The sequence below is a fragment of the Cetorhinus maximus genome, chromosome 1 (genome assembly GCF_964194155.1).
Source record: "Cetorhinus maximus chromosome 1, sCetMax3.hap1.1, whole genome shotgun sequence".
Lineage (NCBI taxonomy): Eukaryota > Metazoa > Chordata > Chondrichthyes > Lamniformes > Cetorhinidae > Cetorhinus > Cetorhinus maximus.
In genome coordinates, this window is record NC_135879.1 from 107254534 (window position 1) to 107281658 (window position 27125).

General features: G+C 42.6%; 1 protein-coding gene across 8 annotated transcripts in view; it reads right to left on the minus strand.

Annotated features, from left to right (window-relative positions):
- The window catches only part of LOC144682600 (prominin-1-A-like), a 297236-nt gene that overhangs the window by 65488 nt on the left and 204623 nt on the right, over positions 1–27125 (minus strand). For 7 of the 8 annotated variants that reach the window (XM_078545141.1, XM_078545114.1, XM_078545105.1 and 4 more), the window contains exons 10-18: positions 25003–25066; positions 24047–24206; positions 23482–23634; positions 23205–23328; positions 21779–21882; positions 20793–20874; positions 13248–13394; positions 10898–10969; positions 8210–8302 (exon numbers count right to left, since the gene is read on the minus strand). In XM_078545141.1, coding sequence (XP_078401267.1) covers positions 8210–8302; positions 10898–10969; positions 13248–13394; positions 20793–20874; positions 21779–21882; positions 23205–23328; positions 23482–23634; positions 24047–24206; positions 25003–25066 — 999 coding nt within the window. The remainder of the gene's footprint in view (positions 1–8209; positions 8303–10897; positions 10970–13247; positions 13395–20792; positions 20875–21778; positions 21883–23204; positions 23329–23481; positions 23635–24046; positions 24207–25002; positions 25067–27125) is intronic. The other variant, XM_078545151.1, reaches the window with a different exon arrangement.

Sequence of the window (27125 nt, forward strand, 5' to 3'; positions counted from 1 at the left end):
TCCTTTTGTCTATGACATCTTTGGCAATCTCTCCTTTGCCTCCACCTATCACTGGCCCTCTATCCAGCTTCACCTGTCCAACCCCATGTTAGGGGAAAATTAAAAATGCTAAAAGAGAACACTAAGAATTTACTGAAGAACACTTAAAATCTCCAGGCAGACATAGCTGCTAAGCGTATTAAGAGTTGACAATTATCAGATGAACATTGCACAGCCTTGAGAGTCAGGCTGAAAACACAAGCAGGACATAAAATAGATTAAGTGCACTCCCCTCTCACATAGGGAAGGGGCAGATGGTTTTAGCTTAGATATGGGAAGACATACAATGGGCAAAGAGAGGGCTTTGATGAAACACAAACAGTCTTGAGTTGTGAGAACCAAGGTCTTTGCATACGTGTTTTAATTTTGATTGGATAATATAATTATGTATACATCCTTTAGAATGATTGGTTAGCAAAATGACATGTTTATGTACTCAATAGGACAGTGTTAAAATGGAACCTGTGTGTCGGTCATCGATTGGATGTATTCATATGTACTCAAATGTATTATGATAAGAAAAAGTACAGAAGTAATGAAATGTAATCAATCTGGGAGCTGGGTCTTCATTCTTAGGAATGATTGTGGCTCCCTTGCATATGCTTGAATAAAACCGGTTAAAGGAAGCCTTAGTCTCTGTGGGTCGCTGTGTGATCAGGGATTGTAACTTCTCCTCTTCAACTGGCCTATGTGGTAGTTGCTGGATTGGAGGGGGTACGATCTTCACCCCCCTTAAACAGCTTATATTTCACCATATTTCTTTTTCTCTTTAGTTCTGATGAAGAGTCATATGGACTCGAAACGTTTACTCTGTCTTCCTCTCCACAGATGCTGTTGGACCTGCTGAGTTTTTCCAGCAGTTTTTGTTTTTGTTTCAGATTTCCAGCATCCGCAGTATTTTGCTTTTATGAAGAGGCTATTGTATGTATTTTTGGAGAGAGAAAAGGTTTCAGGGATATGGTAGAAAGTGGGTAAGGTGGAGTTGATGAAAATTCTCAAGCACAAAACCATAGAAAAGTTACAGCACAGAAGGAGGCCATTCGGCCCATCTTGTCCATGCCAGCCCAAAGACACCCAGCATGTTGAGCCCAATTGCTTTTTTCTGTTCCTAACTGTTCCAACGTTGTTCACCATCTGATTATGAACATAAGTTTAAAATTGTCTTCCAGGAAATACATTTGAAAGGTATAATCCTTGTTGGGTTATTTAACAAGAACTTACCCGGGCTTCAACATATTCCTGACAAGCATTAAAAAAAACAGGAATTGCAAGTTCATTAAAATGCAGAGCTGAAATCAGATTTATATATAAAGGCTTAAAATGTTTTATGAAATACAAGATAGTTTCCAAAGAATGAAGAGAAAAATGTAAACAATGAAGAGATGACATCAAGACCTGGCTTCATCAAATGCCACTGGGAAGACTCCATGCCTCTTTTATTCATACTGCACTATCAACGTAAAATATTTTAAAGCTTCCAAAACAAATCAAGTGCAAAGCAAAAAATAAAATTACAAAAGTCCATGCATTTTGAGAAGGCAACCTTTAACTTATTGTAAGTTCAGTGGCATTGTATGAGGAAGCATTAAAGCTGATGCTACATTGTATGAGATCCGTGCTAGTGACTAATCAGTTGGGTCATGGATCAGAAGGAGTAGAGAGAGTTGGGGACAGAGAGACGTGATTGAGATGATTAAAATACTAATCAGATGGGTGAGTAGGCCTGAGTGCTTGAGGCCTTCCCACCACTGCTGAGGGAAGGAAGCAGGGAGGAGTGCTATGATTCAAGGTTGGAATTGGTGGCAAACAGGTAAGGTGGCAGGCTGCTGTTCAAAACGAAGTGGTTGGGTAACCAGGCATCCAAAAGCCTGGCTAAAAAGGGTAGCCACAAACCCAAAAATTAAAATGAAAAATCATATCCAATACACCTGGGAAATTTGCACAAGTGCCACCCAGCCCACTGGAGACCTGCAAAAAAGATATCAGACATTGTTGGTATTAACAACAATAAATCATTTTTGATTTATGTAGATAAATAGGCTTTTCTATTTATCAATGTTGACATAAATAGTGACTCAAAAACGATGATAATGTAATTAAAGTTGATGTGAACACAAAGTGTGCATCACATGCAAGACTTGTCAGACATTTCTGTGATCAGAAAGCATCGTCAGTGGCCCTCAAACCTTTTTGGTTAAAAGGCTCCTTTTTAAATGGCTTAGTAATCATAGGATTCCATCTAAAGATAAAACTATACAATATTCATAATATTATACAGTGCTACGTCTAAAAAGTTTTTCAATAATGCTTTTAAGAAAACAGATAATTACAGATAATAGTGAGACTAGTGTGCTGATTCTCACTGGAACATTTCTGTATCTTGGAAGGCCCATTAGAGTGTAGGAGTCAGGGGAGAACAGAACATGGAGAAAGCACTTAGGAAGGGGAAGTACAGGAGCGCTCAAAAAGCTGAGCACACCCCCAACCACTACTTACTCGCTTTCTCTTGACCACAGCATTTGACCTTGCATCACAGACCCTCTGGAAAGTCTCTGCAGACCCCAGTTTAAGAACCACTATCTTAAGTAATTAATTGTGAAAAGATAATACTCTGCCACCCCAATGAAGGATCGTGCAATTAGTGTGCGACAGGTTTACACAAGGGGTTCCATCCAGAGATAATGGGTATTGGTGTTTATAATGGACAAAGCTGATATAAAAGTTTGCCAAAATCTTGACGACAAGAATTAGATTTCATAATCAGGAAGTGGATGCAAATTTAACATTTTTAATAATATACACACACACATGCATATAGATATATTTTATATATATTATAGATACACTTATCTTAGGTATAGATTTTTTTAAACTGCGATATCCTCGAGATAAAATCTAACTGCTTCTCTGGGACAATGTAATAGCCACCAAAGATTCTATGTTTGGATCAAAGCCTCAGTAGCTTTCAATCCCAAATTAATCAAATCATGAGCCGGAATTTTCTGCCCCTCTTGGCGTCAGGCGTCATGGTGGGCTTGATTGGGCAATATGGCAGGAAGGCCAAATATCAGATTTATACCTTCGTGAAACCAGTTAGCTATCGTCCGCTCCACCCATCAACAGCAGGCTGCCTTTCCCACCATCCAACGTCAAGGAACCTAATTTCGAAGCATTTGCATCTCATCGTCTTGCCTGCTCGCTGGAATTATCCCACCGTGTCAAATTTACCACTCACATTGGTGGGAAAACACGCCAGCCCAGAACACTTCTGGACACATGTGATGTGCAGAAGTCGGGACTTGCCATCAGGGTCTTCTCACATCGCGGACATCCAAGGAGCAGAAGGTGCTGGAGCCCTACGGCTACTGAACCCTGGAGGAACATGTGCACCACATGCTGGGTGGATTCCAATGGGCATGGCGCTGCTGCAAAGCAGTTCACTGAAGGTGGCAGGTCTCAGTTGACGTCTGGGGTCTGCTCACGGTCTTGGCCATGGGCTGCTATGGATGATCGCTGGGGGGGAGGGGGTGGGGCGGGGGTGTAGGTTTGATTAGGAGAGGAAGGTGTAACAGAGGTGGGAGGGGTTGGTGAGGTTGGGAAGGGGGAATGAAGGTGTTTGGAGTGGTGAGGTTTGGAGGAGAGAGGAGGGTGCAATGGGGAGAATGCGGCAACTAGGGAGGTAGGTGTAAAGGGGGAGAAAGGGAAGGAGTTTGGAGGGGGGAAGGAGTTCGGGAGAGGTCTTCGGGGGGAAGGATGGACTTTGGAGGGAAGAAGGATTCTGGTGGGGAGGAAGGGATTCAGAGTGATGATGGAGGAAGGGTGGAGGAGGGAGGAAGGGGGAGGCGGAGATGTCCAGGTGAACGTGCAAGTGGGGGGTCTGTAGAGTCAATGACTGCTTCCTGGGGAGTGAATTGAGGGTGGGCGTGGTAGGAAGGAATGGTGAGTATGAGAGGGGCAGAGTGAGCTGGAAGGGTAGTGCAACGGTAGCCGTAGAAGAGACAGTGAGGGTGGTTGGTGGGGACTCGGAGGCAGACATGGACCTGGGGGTGGGAAGGAGGAGGTCTGGGAGGTCAATGTAGATGGGAGTGGGATTCTCAGGAAGGTAAGCAACATGCACGTTCACTTGGACATCCTGGAAAGAAAAGGGTTCTGGTTGGTAGGTGATGGTGGGGAGGTGGAAGGTAATGCCGGGGGGTCAACAGTGATGGGAGAAAGGACATGGGTGACTGGGGGAGGGGAAAGGTCTGGGGAGCTGAGAGGAAACTAACAACTACCATGGCTGTTGAAATCAAACGTGAGTGGAGCCATGCATTGGACAAGTACAGATGCTGCATGGGAGTGAGATCAGTGGGTGTGCAGAGATGCAGGTCAGCTCAAATGTACAACTGAAAGAGAACCTCAGCAGGTAGCATTGAAAATGCTCGGGACATTGAGATTAGTGTGATTGAGGAAGGCTCCGTGTGCATGGAAGAATGCTTTCAGCGAATGCTCTGAAAGACCCTGCCACACAGACAAACTTCTTCCTCCAGAATCACTCGTTGTCCGGCTGCATGCAGCTGAACTTCTATGGGAGGGATGCAGCGGGAGGACTCGCGAAGCCTGTAAATGAAACTGAAAGACACCATTACACATTCAATGAAAGTGAATATATTTTCAGATTATAAAGTGACAAAATGTGTTCATCACGCAACCACTTGTGATCAGAAACTCTTAACTTTTCTAGGCCTACCACTTCTAGGTGCTGCCCTGACATCCTCAGCAGGGGTGGAGACATCCTGTGCAATGTTTGGCTCTGTTGTCTCTGGTGACTTCAGCATTCGTCCTCTGGAGAGCTGAAGCCCTATGGGCCCTAGCTTGCTTTGGCTGTCCTTTTGTGGGCCAGCTGCTCTCTCTGTGGTGACAGACTTTGAGGGGGACACATGCAAAGGAGACTCGGATGGAGAGACCAGCCTCTGAGGTTCCTGAGTGAATGACCCTGGGGTGTTCAGCTGCTGCTCCTCCTCCCTTCGGGTGTCCGAGGACCCTGGCCTGACTTCTTGAGGGGAGAGAGCACCTGGAGGGATGTCAAGGTGCCCCGTTTCCCTCTAGCATTGCCACTGCAGGAACTCACCCATGGCTACCATGATGGAGTGCAGGTCTGCGCGTATCTCCGCGTTCTGATGGACCAGGGCCTCCATGGTGTCCACCATCCTTCAATGGAGACCTCCATACACATACATCTGGGCACCACTTCACCAGAGAGCAGGTGGACGCACTCCTCTGACTCAGGTGCCACTCTGTTGAGAGCTTCCAACAGTTGTGTGTGATGGTCCCCCAGCTTCTGCTGACTCTGCAAAATGAGTTTGAAAGCCAAACCCAGAGGCTCATCATGTGATGCCCCTTCCCCAGCAGTCCTCCAAGTGCCAGGGAGCTCGGCTGAACCTGCTTCCTCCTGCTGCGATAGGTGTCCGTGTGGCAACCATCAGATTGTGAACCCAAGCCTGCTCTAGATCTAGGTCCCACCGAGGTGTGTGTCTTTCGCGCTGGTGGAGGGTGTGTGGTTAAGTGCTGCGATGGGTCTTCCAGGCTGCTTATTTCCAGCTCTTCAATGGAGGAGGTGTCCTCTTCGCTGGTGGCGAGGACCTGGATGGAGCTGAGTGACTGGTTGGCTGAGGGTGTCAGTTGCTTTGCACAGCTCCCTTTGAACCATAGTAGAGATAATTAGTGTATGGCAGCAGAGTCAAAAGCATGAGATAGAGCACTCACAGTTGCGTTGAGAGGTATGATGGGATGCAGCATCCTCACGTGGGTGTTCGCCACCGATCTGTCACCACAGGCACAGTCCATGTCCTCACCAGTCAGCACGATGGCACACTCCTCAACGTTAGTGAGGGGTCTAATGTGGACCACTGCAGCCCTGGTCTGAGACCTCTCTGTGCTGTTGTGAGCCAGCTTCTCCTGCATGAAAACAGATGGAGAAAGTGTGAGCAGGAGGCATAGCACTGCATGGAATGTTTGTGCGGTGAGCGAAGGCATGGGCGGGATGAGGACACGAGCTCCAGTGGATATGAGTCTGATGGAGATGTGAGGGTGTGCGTGAGAGTTAGTGTTGTTGTCCCTTCAGGATGTGTGATGGGTTTGCGAGTACGTGAGTTGATAGTGATGAGGTGGTTGACTTACCCTAGCGGAATGGATGAGAGCATTCATCCTCTTCCTGCACTGGATGGCTGACCTCCCCTGTGCACCGGTGGCACTGACCACGCTGCCACCATCTCCTAGGCCGGGTTGGTGACACTGGTGGACCTCCTGCGGCCAGAGCAGGGGTAGAGGACATCAGCAGCCTTCCACTGCATCCAGCAGGTGCCCCAGAGATGTGATTTGGCGACTGCCATCTTCTTTGCTTTTAGGCCATTTGTCACCTGGAGCAGTCCTGGTCTGAAGGCATGAAGTAGGCTGCGCTCTGGTGCGCTTTAAATATGGCGCCTGGAGTAAGGAAGTGCTGAGTTCACGGCGTGGCGGGAAATACAAACCCACCAGCCAGCCAGCTGGCATGTTCCCCATGAATGCATAATTAAAGAGGCGGGACACATCAGGAATGGGGTGATACGGTACGAAAAGCCGCCATTGTGCCGGTGGGTAAAACATCCTTTTTCCCGCCCACTACTGTACTTTGGGCAAATCTGGGACAATTCCACCATAGATCTTTTGAACAGTTAGGCTATTTCACTTGATGATCCCATTTCAGCTACACAGATGCGTTAGTGCCTTCCAACTGCTTCAGGATGTCACAATGGAGCACTAGGTTGCCAATAAATCTCAGTTCAAATTGTCCATTTAAACATTAAAAAGAGGTTAACGTTTTGATTCACTCTTCTTCAGAACTCAGAAGAAGTCATATGGACTCGAAACGTTAATTCTGTTTCTCTCTCCACAGATGCTGTCAGACCAGCTGAGTTTTTCCAGCATTTTATGCTTTTATTTCAGATTTACAGCATCTGCTTTCATATTTTGTTCATATTCTGTATTTTGTTTTTATATTAACATTTTGATTGCCTGTGTATATATGAAATCTCTGGATTTGGTAATGGCATCACTCCATTGTAATCATGGTAACATTTTTTATTTTAAATATTAAACAGCTGCAAATGCAATTATAGCCTTTTCCAGTAAGTAGTTTACTGCAGCTATGTGTTGCAAATCCACAAAACAACAATAACAATGGGTACTTATTTTGGTTCATAAGCAGCTGTTTGCTTACGGAGACTGCCACCTTGACATGAACACAAATGCAAGCCCAAATGACAATAACATTTTCATAGCATATTAATGCATGAACATTTCAGCTGGCCTTCTCAGCACACCATTAAGAAACAATATAGCTGAAAAGATATTTTCGGAGTGAGTCAAAAATAGGAATATTGGGTGGAATTTAATGCCTATTTAAGGAAGTATTTAATCAGGTGGGAGTGTGGTGGGTGGGTCCCTGCTGCCTTTCCTCCTCCACTCCGTCTGTGGCGGGAAGGCCCATGGACAGCCTTCTTGTCCCAACACTAACTGAGGCCTTTAAGTGGGCAATTAATGTCTTTAAGGGCCTCATCCAATTACCGCTGGTATTAACCCTGCAGTGGGCAGGGAGCACGACAAACAAACTCGTGCGGGGTTGCCTACAGGATCCCGGGGGAATCCCTCATTTAAAGGCACTCAATTTCTGATCAAGGAACCTGGCATTGGGAAGGGAAGAGCCCACCGAGAGCCAACCCCCTTTCCTTGCTGCTGAACCTCTCTCCCAACCTTTTCCACGATCCCCCTCCTACCATCATTCACCTGTAGACTGGGATCCAGTGATGATACTAGGCCTTGGGTGGGTGTATACTGGCAACAGCTACCACCTCTCCAATGTAGCTACTGTTTAATAGAGCTGCTGACCTCTGATTGGTTGACAGCTCCCAGCTGATGGGATAACTGCCCCCAGGGTCCTTGATCCCAGGCAAGGCCCGCTACTGTCCAGTTAAAATGCAGTGGGCCTTCCCTAAAAGAAGCGACACGGGACTCTCGTTGGCTAGCCAATCTGAGCACAAGACCCCCATCGCCTCCATTAAATACCACCCATTGTCTCAAGGTATAATACTGTTGCACTAGCAGAAGCTTGAATCTTTGATGCAAATAAAATGTTTCTCTGTACATTTCTTACCAAAGTTTGTTCCAGTGGTATAACGTGCTTCCTGTAGATTGCCCGAATATTGTTTGCATGGCCTCTCAATGCATTCGCTAAGGCTCCTGCAGGCTGAAAATGTTGTACATTATATTTAGACAATCAACCACTGGAAGGGCCTATAAATCATGTGTTCTGCATCAAGTACGCTTTCCAATGTAGTACTGAATGCCTTTGCTTGAAATTAGTAAGATTCAAATTGATGCATTTCTTCCAATTTCTAGATAATGATATTAGTTCACAGATTTGCTAATAATTACATATGCCATGGGCCTTGACCCCAAGATAAGTAAACAACAGTGAAAATAGGCCAGTTTGGTTGAGCCTCTGGCAGTTGCCCAGTAGAAGGATAGAGTCAGTGGCGATGGAGGGGAGTTTGTGGTAGGGACTGAAGATAATGGCTTCAGTCTTCCCAATACTTAATTGGAGGAAATTTTTGCTCATTCAGTACAGGATGTTGGACAAGCAATCTGGCAGTTTGGAGAAAGAGGCAAGGTCAAGAGGGATGATGGTGAAGTAAAGCTGGATGTTATCAGCGTACATGTGGAAACTGATGTGTTTTTGGATGATATCACTGAGGGCAGCATGTAGACAAGAGATAGGAGGGGGCCAAGGATAGATCCTTGAGGGACAACAGAGGGAAATGTGCAGGAATGGGAAGAGAAGTCATTGTTACCGATTCTCTGTCTATAATTAAATAAATAAGAGTGGAACCAAATGAGAGCAGTCCCAGCCAGCTAGACATCAATGGAGCAACATTGGAGGAGGATGGAGCAATCAACTGTGTCAAAGGCTACAGACAGGTTGAGAAGGACAAGGAAGAATATTTTGCTTTTGTCACTAACATAGGATGTTATTTGTGACTTTGATAAGAGCCATTTTGGTAATGTGACAGGAGCCAACAACCAACTGGAGAGATTCAAAGAGACTCTTGGGAACGATGGGCACTAATTTGTGAGGTGACAACACATTCAAGGACTTGGGAGGAAAGGGAGATTCAAGATGGGGTGGTAGCTTGCAAGGAAAAGGGTTTGTCTTTTGAGGACAGGGGTGATAGCAGCAGATTTAAAGAAAAGACAGACAACATCTGAAGAGAGTGATCCACTAATAATATCAGCTAACATGGGGACCAGGAAGCGAAGTTGGGTGGTCAGCAGTTTAGTGGGAATAGGGTCCAAGGGAGCTGGAGGTAGGTCTCATGGACAAGATGAGCTTGGAGAGGACTAAAAATAGGAGAAAAACTAGAGAAAGGAACAAGCTTGGAGCTAGGGCAGGAGGGAGCCTTTGAGAGAGTTCAGCCTGGTGTGCTCACACAAGGAGAACAGTAAACCATATTATTCAGCTCATATGTATAAGCACAAGGCATCTCTCAGACCATAGAATTTTCTCTCAAAATGATAACATTGTTATTTTAGATATTAATGCTCTGAAGGGTTTTTAAAATCATCAAGGGTAGAATGGCTAGTTAAAGAAAATTTTAAGCCAAATATAATTTGATGAGTAAACTACTTCATTTTTGTATAGCCAGAGCACAGTGTACTTTTCCTGGTCAGTCTACTCACCATCCTCAGTACTCTGTACATTTGTACTCATCATTTATATACAAATATTTACAGAAAAATAGAAATGAATGAAAAGCATTGTAATTGTTGGATTTTTCTCAGAAAGGAGCATAGGCCAGGCCATGAAACCAAATACCATCTAGTGTAGCACTAAATTGCACAGAGCAGGAAAAGATTCAATCTTCAGCCAGCAGCAAGTCAACTGGTCGCAACTTGGGTACTAATAATGGTTCACAACTGGCATCAATATGCAAAATGGAGAATTTGAAGTAAAGACAGTCAAGGTTTTAACTCATGGCTGCTACCCAGAAACCATGTGCACTTGGATGCCAAATATCAGAATGGTGCTGTGATACTGCCTAGGTTAATTAGTTTGTGCAGGGAATACTCAAGATATTGGGAGAGCAACTGTTCCCAACTCAGTCCAAGTTGTCACTTTCAGGAGAGGAAAGGGTGAAAAATTGACAATTATAAGGGCAGCCATGTTCCTTAACGTCAATGAGGAAGACATAAATGCTAATATCTCATTTTCTCAATGGCTGATTATTTTTCGACCACAATAGACATTTCACATAAACCTTAAGTAGGTAATCAAACATCACCACTGGAATTGACATGGAAGCATTGACGCAGTTGTACAAAATCAGGATTACACTTTGCTTTGTAGCACAGCATTAACTTTTACAATGTTTATTTAAGAATCCACAAGCTTCTACTGCAATAAAGAAATTAAGCTTAGCTTCTGATCTGCAAAAAGACCCCACAGTAACCTGATATCGATTTCTTACTAGTAGTTACCCCACCAACTAAAGAGAAACTATTTACATAATAAATTTCCTCACACAAATTCTGACAAATTTAGATGAACATAGGCATTAAGGATTGATCAACAGACCGACGAAATTATGTCAATTGCATCATAATTAATTTAAATTTGAAGTTATTAATAATAGTATCAAATAAATAAACCACAAGAACCTGAAAATATGTCTCTTTGTTAATGCGCAAGGATGAGAAAGCATCTCTCTCTCTGTGTCTGCCAATGTATCTCTCCCTCTCAGTCTTGCCCAAATCTCAGCGTTCAGTTTCTAAGTTCAAAACTTACCAATACATTTGCTTTTGCCTCTAGATCATTTGCAAATGTGTGAAGATCCACCTTAGTCACACTTTTCTTGAGCTAAAAATTTGAGAAATAAACAGGAAAGTGAACTTATTGGCTAGTGCTAAATGCACACTTGCAGTAAAACAATGTTGTCGACTCGATGGATAGATACGCTATAGAACTATATAAAATCATTTCTTGCGTTTTACACATCTCCCATATGAATGAACAACAACCCACTCTGGAATTCTGCTCCACTAAGCTTAGGTCACAGGTACCGATGCATGTTTCATTTAGTGGGAAAATTCAAAATAGTTTTTTGATCCGGAGCACTGGTTCTGAAATAAGTTTTACAGAAGGTCAGGGATCACCAGAATATTCAGCATCTGAGCTCAATGCAAGAAAGATTGAAAGCAGAATTTAAACATCTTAGGGGAAGTAAAAGTAATGCTAAGTTTAAAGGGCATTTACTTAGCTGAAGTGATAATGAAAATATCCTTCTCTAAAATTATACTCCTGTTTTATGCTACACTCAAATCCTTTTTCTGTACAATTCTCCATCATCCTTTGTCAAGTGACTCAACTTAGTAGAGAGACTATACCAGAAATTAAAAATTTAAGTAGTAGCATCCTTCTACTTTGTGAAATAAGATGACCTGTACCTTCATCACTTTTTTTTATTCGCTCATCGGAGGTGGGCATCGCTGGCTAGGCCAGCATTTATTGCCCATCCTTAACTGTCCTTGTTCAAAGTAAACCACATTGCTGTGTGTCTGGAGTCACATGTAGGCTAGACCAGGTAAGGACAGCAGATTTCCTTCCCTAAAATGAAATTAGTGAACCAGATGGGATTTTCTTTTTACAACAATGGTTTCATGGTCATCATCAGACTTTTAAGTCCAGATATTTTATTGAATACAAATTTCACCATCTGCCATGGTGGGATTCGAACCCAGGTCCCCAGAGAGTTACCCTGGGTTTCTGGAGTACTAGTCCAGTGAGAATTCCCTTACGCCGCCACCTCCCTGAAATGAAGAAAAATGATCTAAGATCCATTCTGCAGAAGTATAAGGGAAAAATGGATGCCAAGCAAAAGGAAGGGAATATTAGCAGGGGTAAATAAAAACTTGGTCAAAGAGGTGGGTCTTAAAAATGAGTGGGATGGACAGAGTTTGGAACCTATGCCAAAAATGAATGGCATCAATGGCATGGCAAAGGGATGGAAGATCATAGGCACCCAAAATTGGAGGATAGAAAATTTGGGTGGTTGCAGTGCACTAGACTATATAGTGCAAGGCTACATAGGATGGATACAAAGGGTGAGAACTTCATATTTGGGGTATTAATTTCACAGGTGACAAAGAAATCTTTCTATGTTTAATGGACAACTTCCTTCAATAGGAAACAATCTTGAATTAAACCCATATCCAGAAGATGAATGTTTATAATTAAATTTAAAACTTTGGATTCGATAGATTATGGGGCAGAATTTTGCCCTTGTCGGGCGGGCCTGGGAGCAGCCAGGAAACCAGCCGCCGCCCATGATCAGGTCCCGACCACGATTTCATGCTGGCTGGCCAATTAACGCCCAGCCAGTGTGAAACGCATGCTGCACTGCTCAGTGCTGCCGGGGTGGGGCAGGAGGAGCTCGAGCCCTTTAAGTTCACGTATGTGCAGTAAAACCTCCCTGAGGCACAGAGCTGCCTAAGGGAGCTGAAGATTTTCAGCTCTCAAAATAAAGAAATGAAAAATAATGAAAACATGTCCCCACATGTGATTCTATCACATGAGCAGGGACATGTTAAATAAGAGTGCAAAAAGTTTTTTTCTTAATCACTGGTCGAAACCTCATCCCCGCCCATGGATGAGGTGTCACCAAAAATGCAAAGGCTGCTTGGCCTTTTTGCCCACCCGCCGAACGGTTGGAAAATTCCCAATTAATTGATTAAGGGCCTTAATAGGCCGCTTAATTGTGGGCGGGCGCACTGCCGACTCCCACGTGCGCCCACTAACCAAAATATTGCACGAGTGCACAATGATGTCGGGACGCTCGCCCAAAGTCATCGCGCATCATTTTACGCTCGAGCGTATTGGGCCACACCTGCACGCTGAGCGAAAAATTTTGGCCATGATGTTTTAACATTATTTAAGAAAAAACTAATGGCACCATCTGGTCTAACTGTAATTAAGTTGAATAACAATATCATTGACATACGTGAGATAGAATGGTTTATAATTTTAAGATAGCTCAAGTAGGAGATTTGATTAAAAATGTATGCAATTCAAATGAAGTAATATTTTCCAGTTGGTACATGTTTTATCACCTAGAAAAGTAAAAAGAATAAAGTATTACCTCGATGATGTAAGCAGTAAAATCGATTTTGTCAATGCCAGTGGCAGCGAAATTATGAAGACTATTTTTTGCCTCCTCATCCAATATTACTACATTGCTTAAATTCACATTAATGTTTATGAATTTGTCAGTCAGAAAAGTTGCAGGCTGAAAAATAATCACCAGTGTCATAAAAATGTACATTTTAACAACTTTTACAGATCCCAAAACTGTTATATTTACAAACAAAATTTCACCCCATTAAAAAGCCATGGTCACAAAATCAACGTCTGTGTACACTATGCTTGCTTCTTTTAGATGGGCATTTCTTCTCACAAACTGCTGCAAAGCAAAAGCATTCCAACATTAACATTTGGAACTTCAGGCATTTGCCCAGCTACAGTTAATATACACACCTGACAATCTCCACTGCTATATTATAGTGCAAGTTGAACATAGTATATATTCGTGCATTACCACAGCTTTTAGTATGCAATCAAGATGTTAAATTAAGGATTTCTGAAAACTATTGTTTTGTTTTAAAATGATGTGCCATTCTAAATTTGAACACCATTTTACTAATCTTTCGGGATTTCTAGCACTACTGCAGCTCCTATTTCCTGGTCGTAGATGTCAATTGAGTGTCACTATTGTCATGAACATTTTAATCACAGAAAATGGCTCATCTTCAAGGAGTAAGAACATTTTGAAAGAATTTGTGTTTTAAAGGCACGGTCCCTTAAAGGGTTAATGTAAGATTCTGATTGCTAATCCTGGAAAAGACAACCTTTTACAAGAAAAGGTTGTCTTTAAGCAGCTTTAAAGCTGAAAATCTCTTGACTCTGGTGGATTGTGTACAAAGGGGGTCACATGTTAGTTTATGGCTTGGAAAACTATGCTTAAAGAGTTGGTTTTGGTTTTGCTTTAAAAGGTCCAACTGTTTGTGAAAAGATGACCGCAGCTTTTTTGCAGTCCAGAGCCACTCCACAGCCAGATGTGAATATAAGTTGCTCTAAGTGCTGCAATTGAGTAGTACCTGCAAGTGTTCCTCATGCCTGCCTGAAAAGCAGTGCAAGTCATTGATTGTTTCGCAGATCAGCGTTGAGAGGCCAACTGTATAACCATAATAGCCATTTCATGGACTCCACCACCTATCCTTTTCCCTTGAACCTTTGGCAGAATTCCTCTATTTTTTTCTGGGGTGTCTGTGTGTGTGTATGTATGTATATGTGTGTGTGTGTGTGTGTGTGTGTGTGTGTGTGTGTGTGTGTGACTGAGGGTATTTCGAAAGAGTAATTCGCATACTTTCATATTTCATACTGTATGTTAATAAGCTTTGCCTTTCTATTGGACATGACTAATTTTATAATAAACTATTAATTTCAATGCTTATTGAAAAAACCTGGTCATTGGGTGGTCTTTCTGAGATTGATATGGAAAGCACATATTTGGCTCTATAACTAGTTGGAAACATCATTTAAACATATGTTGTGACCTATGGAGTAGTGGGACTTGAGACAGACAGTGCAGTCCTCCCACCCTGGTTGTAACACTATGCACAAAGCCATGATGGCACAAAAGGAGGCCACTCAGCCCATTGTGTCCATGCCAAATCTCTGGAGAACAATCCAATCAGTCCTATTCTGAGATCTATTGCCTTGGCCCTGTAATTTTAGTTTTCTCAAGTTTCCACCAATTTCTTTTTGAAATCATTCATTGTCTCCAGTTCCACCAGCCTCGTAGGCAGACAGTTCCAGGTTGTTGCCACTTGCTCCGTAAAACATAGGAACGTATGAACAATAAGCAGGAGTAGGCCACTCAGCCCTCCAAGCATGCTCCGCCATTCAATAAGATTAGGGGTGATCTGATTGTAACCTCCTGTCTACCCTTGTTTTTCAAGAATCTATCTAGCTCTGCTGTAAAAATATTCAAAGACCCTGCTTCCGCTGCCTTTTGAGGAAGAGAGTTCCAAAGACTCATGGCCCTCTAAGAGAAAAAATTCTCTTCATCTGTCTTAAATGAGCAACCCCCTATTTTTAAACCATGATCCCTAGTTCTAGATTCTCCCACAAGAGGAAACTTCCCCTCCATATCCACTCTGTCATGACCTCTCAGGAGCTTAAAGGTTTCGATCAAGTCACTCTTACCCTTCTAAACTTAAGTGGATACAAGCCTAGACAAAAACAGAATTACCTGGAAAAACTCAGCAGGTCTGGCAGTATCGGCGGAGAAGAAAAGAATTGACGTTTCGAGTCCTCATGACCCTTCAACAGAACTGAGCAATATCAGGAGAAGGGTGAAATATAAGCTGGTTTAAGGAGTGGGGGGGGGGGGGGGGGAGGGTGGGGGGGGGGGTGGGGGGGGGGTGGGGGGAGAGAGAAGTTGGGGGGGGGGGGAGTGGTTGTAGGGACAAGCAAGCAGTGATAGGAGCAGATAATCAAAAGATATTACAGACAAAAGAATAAAGAGGTGTTAAAGGTGGTAATATTATCAAGCCTAGCCTTTCCTCATAAGGCAACCTGTCTATTTCTGGTATTACCTAGTAAACCTTCTCTGAACTGCTTCTAATGCATTTACATCTTTCCTTAAATAAGGAGACCAATACTGTACATAGTATTCCAGATGTGGTCTCACCAGTGCCCTGTACAACTGAAGCATAACCTCCCTACTTTTGTATTCAATTCCCCTTGCAATAAATGATAACATTCTATTAGCGTTCCTAATTACTTGTTATATCTGCATACTAGCCTTTTGTGATTCATGCACTAGGACACCCAGATCCCTCTGAATCTAAGAGCTCTGCAATCTCTCATCATTTAGATAATATGCTTATTTTTTATTCTTCCTGACAAAATAGACAATTTCACATTTGCCCACATTATACTCCATCTGCCACGCCTTTGCCCACTCACTTAACCTATGTCATTTTGTAGCCGCCTTACATCCTCTTCACAATAGTTCTTCCTCACATTTCCCTGCATCTTTTGCCCAAAATATTAAATCTTTGACCTTGAATCATCAGCTAATGGTAACAGCTTTTATTTGTCTGCCTCTCTCTGCATCTTTTGCACAAAAGCTTAATTATGTGACTATGAACCTTCAGCTAATGGGAGCTTTTACTTGTCTACCTTATCCAAACCTGTCAATTTTGTACACCCATATATATGCAACTGTACCTTGCAACAATTTGCCCGCAGTACAAGATGATGATGTCTGGCTGATAAAATGGACCATGCCCAAATTAGGGGCACAGACCTAAAGAGGCCAACAACAGGACTATGACAAATTAGTCCACCAGCCTCACTTGTATGCTACTAGTGTCCTACAGGCTCCAAATTTGACTCCAGGAGCAGCTCATAAGTTGCTGAGAGTTGGGGTGGGGGAGCAAGACCTGGCTAGATGTGATATTGAATAATGCTATAAAGTACAGCTCTGCTGGAGGGGGTGGTGGGGATGTAGTAAGCACAGGCTGGCAGTGGCTGACACTTTCCCAGAAGAGCCCCACAGTCCTGCTCATCCACTTTCGGGTAGATAAAAACAAAATCTTCTGGATAGTATCATTCAGAAATCCCTTTAAATATTACTGGTTTGGCTGCTATGCATGCACATTGCTGGTTTTATTGTGGTTTTATGAATTGAAACCCAAGGCCATGTGTTTCTTACAAATCCTCATTTTAAACCAAATGGTCAATTTGAACTTCAACAATTGAGTTGGGCATTTTGAAATTGAAAAGTGGTTTAATTATGTTAACAGGGGCAGTTTACTTCACCAAATGTTTAAACCTAAGGCTTATTGCTGTAATTATTGCAACTCTCAAGTAAATAAATGCTCAGTCAAGGGTCAATAAAGTAAGAGAGAAATGTCAGTTTAAAATTCACTTTAAAATGCTTTCTCTTAGGCAAACTATGAAAACTTATTCTAATCCTCCTTTTCCAGATAGATACTAGAAAATAAAAGTAAAAAGTACACTTCTTGACCAACAATTCAGTTGTGAAGCTGTGTTTCTTGCCTGAAGTGCTGCAGTGTTAAATAGGCATCAGTTAAATACTTGTGATGTTCCAATTGCTAAGTTCCTGATCACAGCAGTTTATGGTTCCAGAGTTTTTTTATTCTTTCATGGGATGTGGGCATCGTTGGCTAGGCCAACATTTGTTGCCCATCCCTAATTCCCCTTGAGAAGATGGTGGTGAGCCACCTTCCTGAACCCCTGCAGTTCATGTGTTCTAGGTACACCCAAAGTGTCATTAGGAACAGAGTTCCAGGATTTTAAAGGAACGGCATATAGATCCAAGTCAGGATGGTGAGCGACTTGGAGGGCAACTTGCAGGTGGTGATGTTCCTATAGAATTGAAGCCCTTGTCCTTCTAGGCAGTCAAGGTTCCGGGTTTGGAAGGTGCTGTTGAAGAAGCCTTGGTGAGTTATTGCAGTGCACCTTGCATAAGGTATACACTGATGCCACTGTGTGATGGTGGTGGAGGCAGGGAATATTTAAGGTGGTGGATGGAGTGCTAATCTGCTTTATTCTGGATGGTGTCAAGCCTCTTGAATGTTTTTGGAGCTATATTCATCCAGGCAAGCGGAGAGTATTTCATCACACTCCTGACTTGCACCTTATAGATTGACAGGCTTTAAGAAGCTAGGAGTTGAGTTACTGTCCGCAGAATTCCCAGCCTCTGACCTGCTGTTCTAGTCACAGTACTTATATGGTCCAGTTCAGTTTCTGGTTAATGGTAACCCCCAGGTTGTTGATTGTGAGTGCTTCAGTGACAGTAATGCCATTGAATGTCAGGGGTATACAGTTAGATTCTCTCTTGTTGGAGATGGTCATTGCCTGGCACTTGTGTGGCATGAATTTTACTTGCCACCTACCAGCCCAAGCTGCATGTTGTCCAAGTCTTGCTGCATATGCACACAGACTGCTTCAGTATCTGAGCAGCTGTGAATGGTACTGAACATTGTGCAAACATCAGCAAACATCCCCACTTCTGACCTTAGGATAGAGGGAAGGTGATTGATGAAACAGTTGAAGACGATTGGGCCTAGGACACAACCCTGAAGGGCTCCTTGTACCCTAGCTACCGCCTAGTATCAAAGGAGCTTCAATGCTTGTTCTATTCAGTATTTAAGTGGAATGTAGAAGAAGCAATCCCAAGGGGCAAAAATACCTTCATCAATGAAGGTATTTCACTCTTTAATTGAAATGTTCTCAATAGAGGTAGTACAAACTCCCTTGTGTTTGACCACCTTTTGCTCTATATAAAAAACAGTACTCCATTTTACCAATAGAAAAAATTGTGACACAAGGTTCAAAAAATCAGCAAAAGAAAAAAAATGCAAAGCTCTGTTGCTCTCCACAACCGCAAAGCTTATCATCTCTTTTCAACATCCTGAAGTGCTTTTCGAAGAAATAATTATTTAACTAAAGAAACAGTGGGCAGAATTTTCAGAGCCATGTGCTGGCAGGTTCCAGTATGTATAGGGTAGCAAAGTCCCTGAACTTACATCAGGTCAGAATCCTGACATCATCCCACCTTCTTCCAGCTTTCCCTCAGGCAGGCTCTGAGTACAGTAAGTGCCACCCTTGGGTCTGGCGGGAAAGCAATTGGGGCAATTAAAAACCTTTTTATCCATAAATTCCTTCTTCCCCAATAGCCCACAGCTTCCACACTGTGTCTGCACCTCACCAGGGTCACCGGGGCAAGAGTTTCTTTAGTGAAACTGACAAGTTGGAAAGGCTTTGATCAGTTTCACTGAAGAGCTCCAGCCATAACCATTGAGCAACTTCCTCTCTCAGGCAGAGTCTTTTGCTGCTTGACAGGTTCTTGGAAGTTACTTTAGCTGTCTAGCATTTCACTCACCTTCAGCTGCACTTCACTGCTACCTGCCTTTGACACAGCATGAGTGCAGCTTATGCGCCTCTATCTTGCACCTCCATCCGCTCCATCAAAAGTTACACCAGTACGAGCTGCCATTTCCACAGCTACTTGCCCCTCCATGGGACAGAGGGGGTGGACAAAGATTCAGGTAGAAGGAGGAGAGATGCCCACCATAGTCTACAGATAGAGGATCAGCTGTCTCCCATGTCTGAGCACCAATGCTTCAGGAGGTTGAGGCTCTCACAGCAGGTCATTGCTGACATCTGCAGCCTCCTGGATCAAGACTACCTTCCCAGTGACTGAATGCTCCCCACTTGCCTGAATGAGTGCAGCTCACACAACACTCAAGGAGCTTGATACCATCCAGGACAAAGTAGCCCGCTTGATTGGCACCACATCTACAAACATTCACCAACGCACAGTAGCAGTAGTGTGTATCATCTACAAGATGCACTGCAGGAATTCATCAAGGCTCCAGACACCACCTTCCAAACCCACGACCACTACCATCTAGAAGGACAAGGGCAACAGATAGATGGGAACACCATGACCTGGATGTTCCCCTCCAAGTCACTCACCACCCCGACTTGGAAATATATCGCCGTTCCTTCATTGTCACTGGGTCAAAATCCCTTCCTACTGTGGGTGTACCTACACCACATGGACTGCAGCGGTTCAAGGAGACAGCTCACTACCACCTTCTCAAGGGCAACTAGGGATGGGCAATAAATGCTGGTCCAGCCAGTGAAGCCCACATCCCGTGAATGAATAAAAAAAAGGTTTGCCAGTTAGACGTGCATTGGCAGTAGCTGATGAGTTGCCTGTTACTGGAGCGCCACACCCTGGGTCTCTGCCTCTTTAAAAGTTGCATGCTCTTGTCTCCTTAAAGGAGTGCTCATAATGGCTTGTGTGGAGAAGAGGGAAGGGCACCATTCATGGAAGTAACTGTGAGGCATGGGTGTGAGATGCCAATAGTATAGTTGAGTGAGAGTATTGAGTGTTTGGAAAGGCATATGAGACGCTTGAAGGGAGAAGAATGAGTACAACTTCAATGTATGTTGACCTGTATTGTAGTATGTTGTGCAGGAGATTGCTGGGCCAGTGGGTGTTACGCCACTCGCCTGCCATGTCATCCTGAGATCCTGGATCCTCTTGCTGCACTCTCTAGGTTGGAGGGAACAAACTTCTGCTGCTGACTTCCTCAACCACTTCTATCCACGCTTATTTGCTAGAAGAAGTTCTCCCACTTTCAACAATAGGACAGCGCCCCTCACTGCAGCCCCTCAGATCCCACAATAGGACCTCTGGGAAAGAGTGAAAGACCAGAGGGGTTGCAGGGGGGTGCGGTGGTGTGGGAGGCAGCCTCCCTAGGTCTGTCCTTTCCTGTGGTTGCCTCAGCCTCAAAAATCCAAGTGCTGCTGAGTCCTTGTAACCCATGACATTATCCCTTTAATTAGAAATCCTCCCTTTGACAGAATGGGCACACCATCCTGCCTGCCCTCCCTAACTGGCTGGGGAACCCAGAGGTGGGCCGCTCTGGGATGGAGTCTTGACAAAGCTCGTCCATTAGGAAATCAGGTTCCCAACTCAAAAATGGTCCTGTGTTCCGACAGGAATTAAGTGAACAAGATTCTACCCAGAATTCTTTCTATTATTCTGCCCAGAGGTGACACCAGCGCTTTTACTTACTCCACTGAGGTTTACTTGATCAAGGTTGAATAAATGTTGTAGCTGGAAAGCCGAATATACTCCTTCATTTTTGCGGCATTTACTGTTTAAAATAAAAAAAAACTGATTCAGAGCTCACAACTTGTGCTATTTTTTATATATAAGACGCACAAAAATAGGGGTAACAGTTATCGCTCTTAAAGTGCATGATTCTGTGCTTGGTCTTTTCCAATATACTATTCTATTTTATAAGAATGCTAACCTATTATTTCCACTTCAATGTCATACAAACTTGAATGAGTAAAAAAGCTTTAGAATTAAAAACCATATGGGATAGAAGCTTTCAATAGTGCTCCTTTCAAAATAGTCCCTTATGGGCAAAGAATCATAATACTGTTAACAGGCAAATAGTTAGATTCAATACAGAAGAGTCCACTTTCCCTCATGAAAACATTGTACATTTTTTCTTCCCAACACCAAGTTATCCAACAACTTTCACTTTTGAACACCTTCAATACAACACAGCTGTGAAGCTGATGGGTGCAACCCCAGAAAAGTTGAAGGATCCCAAGAAGGTATTGGTGAAAACGATGTTTTCTGTGCCAATGGTGCTTTAATGGCTTTTTCAGTTTTCAGATTCAGTAATCCTGGAGCGACAAAGGGAGCCACAGCCAATAGTTTCAGAATCTCCCAAAACTTGGTTTGAGTAGATGGGATAAAAAAAATCATCTGCAGTTGCACTCCTGGTCACTGTTAAGCAGTCCTTAACTTCAAAGATGCTGTACTAAGACAGGATTGGGAAAGGTTGAGATATTTCCTGTTACTGAATAGTCAGCCAAAGCATACTGTCCAAGCTCACACGTGAAGAACAATTATATGGCGAACCTAAATTCTTATCCAGCCTAGTCTGTATCTTTTAGAGAGAAGGTGGCAAGGACAAAAAGAGGAGCAAAGCATTTTTCCCAGAAACAGGCATTACAAGTTTTTATTAGAATTTATTCTCTGACCTGTATACACTCTGGAAAGTGACATTTATGTTGTGTTCAGAAAGCAGAAGTCCAGAAAGGAAATGTTTCCACTGTGAGTTCAACAAATAAGGAGTGTCCAGAACCTTAGAAGTACAAAAACAGATTTAGAGACAAATACAAGAACAATGATTTTCCAGACATCATGTCATTTGTATCTTTTAGTTAGGAAGTGTAGTTGACCATTGGTTAAAATGCCAGGATTAAAATTCTCAAACTGCTTTTTAAAAGTGTAAACATAATCATTGAAAACAAAATATAGGTATTTCTACTGATAAATTAGCCTCTGCAAATAAAATTCCATGTTCCACTGAGAGATTTTAAGTATAATTTCTTCAATACATTGTTGTAAAATGTAAAATTCAAAGTGGCTGAGATTTTCAAGGTTACAGGAGTCAATGTCAGTAATATTTTAAACAATCACTTCAAAGGCTCCAACCCATGTCATAATGAATCTTATTTGATACCAAATTTTAGTATTTTGCAAATAATTACTTCAAAAGAGCAATTATCAAACATCTGATGCAGGGGGCTGGATTTTAAGGCCTCCTTCTGACATATTTGAAGATGGGGTTGCTCTTAAAACGCAGGGCGTGGCCCACTCACCACCCATCTGCCCGCCCCCAACCTATCTCATGTTTTATAGGGGGGTGGGGGCAGTGTTGGGTGGCCCAATTGTCCCTGGGCCTACTGAGGCAAAGTGACCTCATCCCACCCTTGCCATCATTTTACCGCGGCAGGTGGAGCCCATGTCAAATGGGAAGCAGCTTTTACTGTACAAGGTCATGCCACTCCTTTAACCTACTGCTGGCCTCTCAAACCCAGCCCCTACCCTCAACTCCCTTGATGAAGCTTGACAGCCTGGCTCCGCTGATACTCTGGACTTACTTTAGCCTCCTTAGCAGCCTTTTCTTTGGGACAGCCTGTAGTATTAGCAATGGCCACCGCTCAGAGCTGGTGCTACTGGGACTACAAAGCCAATCCAATTGGCCAGCAGGTCTTTAAGGCTGCGCTTCCTCCCCAGGTGGGAGCAGAAGTCTCATCCTGAGCCAATTAATGGCCTGCCAAGTGTAAAATGGCTGTGGAGCTGCTGGCTTTTTTGTGGGCCAGCTCTTGACTGACTTTTCAGCCAGAGAGGCAGGGAATACAGCATCCGGTAAAATCTAGCCAGAGTCACATCAGGAGATATTAGGGATGGTGATCCAAAACTTGGTTAAAGAGATTGACTTTAAGGATGCCCTAAAGGAGGAGAGAGTGGTAGAGAGATTGGTGGAGCAAAGAGACTTTAAGGTCTAAATAAACATTTTTCTAACAAAAATGTCCAAAGTTTTTCTAAAAATAAATAGCAAAAGTGAATACAGTCAGAAATTCCATATTTATAGTTTACAACAAAGCTCTTCTACTTTACCTTAAATAAACTGTTGTCTTTTAAAGACTGACAAGCAATTTTTTCTACATTTCCACCGGCAATGAAGGTGACCAAAACTACCAGCATCAAAAGCCAGGAGAAGATGAAGCTGACCCCAACTCCACTAAAATAAATGACAGATAGGTTTTAAAAATGTTTATATAATTCCAAAATTAATATTGTAATCAAAGCCTTTTCCCCCTAGGATTGTACATTACATACATCTATGGGACTTTAGTAATAGAAATATTTTGTCATAATATTAATAACTTCTTACGCTAAAAGAAGGTTGCCCCCTGTGTTTGACACACAGCCTCTAGTGGTTGGAGAAGCATGCTCGTCAAAGCCACATGATCCACAAAGCAAACCAAGATAATTGAAAGCAAGGATAAGTATCACAGCACAGCAGAGTGCAACACCAGCCAGCCATCTACAAAAGGACACAAATGCTGAAGTCATTTGTATTTTTAATAGTTGCAGAAATAAGCTTTCATAGCAGTTGCTTAAAACTCAACAAAATGGAAATCAGGGAATGTACAGTTTTAAAACTTGCAGAGAATGGTGCATGTTTAGTGAGACAGTAAATGAATTTTAAGCATTACTGTTCCTTAGTTACTTTGTTTTATTTGAAACATCCAGATACTGTAACAATAAATTTGATACATATGATTCCTCTCTCCTAGAACACATAAATTTTGAAACATATAAGATACATTTAAGTATAATGTGCAAAACATTTTACAAATAATGTTTAAACATTTTTTTTTAAAGGTGGATGTTGAAATCTTAAAATGGATGTTAATACTGTTGTATTAAAAGTAAGCTTGAAAAAGAAAACCTACCTGTAGAAATCATACTTTTCCACATATGGAAAATACTCAAAGAAGTATCTCTGACCCTGATTAAGGTACGCAGTAGAAGTATTGATTATTTCATCAATAGAATGCTCCTTACTCAAGTCTGAAATTCTCACTTCAATTTCATTGAGCACATTCTTTGCATCTGAAACAAAGGACAAATAATACAAATCTGCACAACTACATGTGCACACTTAATTAATTGTAACAATTCTATCCTTATAATTGTTGACTGAGACAGATGGGACAGGCTCATGAAAATGCACTTTACACCATGATATAGAGAGCACATCTTTTTATCACCATATATATTTACACACTTTTTTTTTGAAACAACTGCAAAGGTATATAGTAAACTCAAGCTAATACAGTATTTACCAAAAAATGAGACAGTGTAAATGTAAGGCGTTGTTGGAATTGGTCACGAGTTTGTAATTTCCAAATAGGAAAAGTGCTTTATTCAACTGCACCCAGGGAATAGAGATCAGTTTGCCGCCACAGATGAGCAGATCTTAAAACCCACTAGCTTTCTAGAATGTAAAATTTATAACAAAATAGGCATGTATAAACATTTACTGTAGCTTCTGCAAACAGATTGCTAGGGAATTAGGAAACTGTGACTCTGGCACATTCAGGAAAAACACACAAAGACACACTATGTCCTAGCTTTCACATATTGTGCTTAGGTTTTGCTTAAACTTTACGAGGAAGTGCTGCAAAATTGAGATGTTGTCATAAAAACAGAAATACCAGAAAAAAGTTCAGCAGAAATTAGTTGAAAAAAAATTCTAAAACATTGCACTTTTTTGCACATACGTACTTATCTTTTAGTTAACCATCAGTCAAGCTATGATTGCCATCATTCACTGTTTATTTAAGGAAAAGGCAAATTTATGCACAAGATCAAAAATGCAGAGAATTAAAAGTTACTATAACAGTACCTGGTGAAAACGATTTGGTTTCATTTTGAAGCATTTCTGGAGTATTATTAAATGCTGAATATCCCTAGAATTATATAAGTAAATTATTAACATATGAACCAACAGGGCAAACAGGTTTTTATCATGTTCTCAGTAGCACTATAAAAATTAATGATATAATTTAAGATTATTGGCAAAAAAATCAAGGAAAGAAATAAGAACTTAAAAAGAAAAAAAAACACATTGTTACAATCTGGAATTCACTACCTGAAAAAGTAGCGCTGGTGGTGGAAGCAGATTCAATATCAGCTTGGACAGGAGGCATACCTGAGTTCTCCAAGTCACACACCATATCTTATTTGTAAATATAATAGCCATTCCTACACTGTTGCTGGGTCAAAATCCTGGAACTCCCTCCCTAACAACATTAAGGGGACTCTTTCACTGCAAAGACTGAAGTGGCTCAAGGCTGCAACTCACCATTGCCTCAAGGTCAATTATGGATGGGCAATAAATGCTGGCCTTGCCAGGAAAGCCCAAATCCCATGAATGAATGAATATAGAAAAAAACTTTCAAAAGGAAATTGGATTTTCGTGAAAAAGGAGAAATTTGCAAGGCTATGGGGAAAGAGCAGACAAGTGAGACTAATTAGATAGCTTTATTCAAGAAAGGAGGGAGATAGAAAGTAGGAATGTATAATGAGGTTTGGCTGAGAGCCCAGACATCCATTAGTCCGTTGAAACAGCCACGCCCAAGGGAAAGCATTGCTTGATTGACAGCTTTTTTCTCTTAGACCTATTTCTCAATTGTTCAAGGCATTTACTTACATAAGCTAAAGAGGTGTCAAGTTCAAGAGGTGTCAGAAGAGAGTGCAAGAGAAGGGCCCTGAGCCAGGCAGTCAGCAGCATCTAAAGGAGAGTGTGAGAGGAGGACCCTGAGCCAGCCAGTCAGCAGCACCTAGTGTGCGAAAGGACGACCATGGGACAGGAAGTCAGCAGCGCCTAGAGGAGAGTGTGAGAGGAGGATCCTGACCCAGGCATTCAGCAGCACCTAGCACCTAACATCACAAGAAAAACGTTAAGTTCATTGGTTGGTGAGAAACTGCTGTTAGGGAGTGTCATCAAGTAGTTGAGAATTAGAAAAACACGTTCTGTTTAAAAGAAGGGGCTGCTTACATTTAAGTAAGAAACACAAGCAATAGGGAAATAAAGTTAAGTTGAGGGCATGTAAAATAAAGTTGTATAACTAAACCAAAGTAAAATAAAGTTAACACAAGGTAAGTAAATTGAAGACATGGCAGGACAGCTCAGTTGTGTGGAATGCATGGCTTGTAATATGTGGAAAGTAATGGATGCTACCGGTGTCCTAGATGACCAAATGGGCAGGAAGTGTCACTAGCTGCAGGACCTTGAGCTCCGGGTTGGGAAGCTTGAGCGGCAGCTGGAGTCACTGTGGCGCATTCATGAGGCCGAGAGCTACATTGATAGCATGTTCAGAGAGGCAGTCACAACACAGCTTAGATGTTTGGAGGCATAAAGAAAATTGGTGACCACCAGGCAGTCCAAGAAAATTAAGCAGGTAGTGCCGGAGTCCCCTGGGGTCCCACTCACCACTCGGTTTTCCATTTTGGATACCGGTGAGTGCATTGGTTCCATGGAGGAGTGCAGTCAGAGCCAAGTTTGTGGCACCACAAGTAGCTCTGCTGTACAGGAGGGAAGAAAGAAGAGGGGAAGAGCAGTAGTAATAGGGAATTCAAAAGTTAGGGCAACAGACAGGCATTTTTGTGGCCATAGACGTGAGTCCAGGATGGTAAGTTGCCTCCCTGGTGCCAGTGTCAAGGATGTCACGGAGCAGCTGCAGGACATTCTTCTGGGTGAGGGCGATCAGCCAGAGGTTGTGGTCCATGTTGGTACCAATGACGTAGGTAGGAAAAGGGATAAGATCCTGATAGCAGGCTTTAGGGAGTTAGGAGAGAGATTGAAAAGCAGGACCTCTAAAGCAGTAACCTCAGGGTTACTCCCAGTCCCAAGTGCAAGCAAGTATAGAAATAGGAGAATTGAGCAATTAAACACATGGCTGGAACGCTGGTGTAGGAGGGAGGGAATGGAATTTCTGAGGCATTGGGACCAGTTCTGGGGAAGGT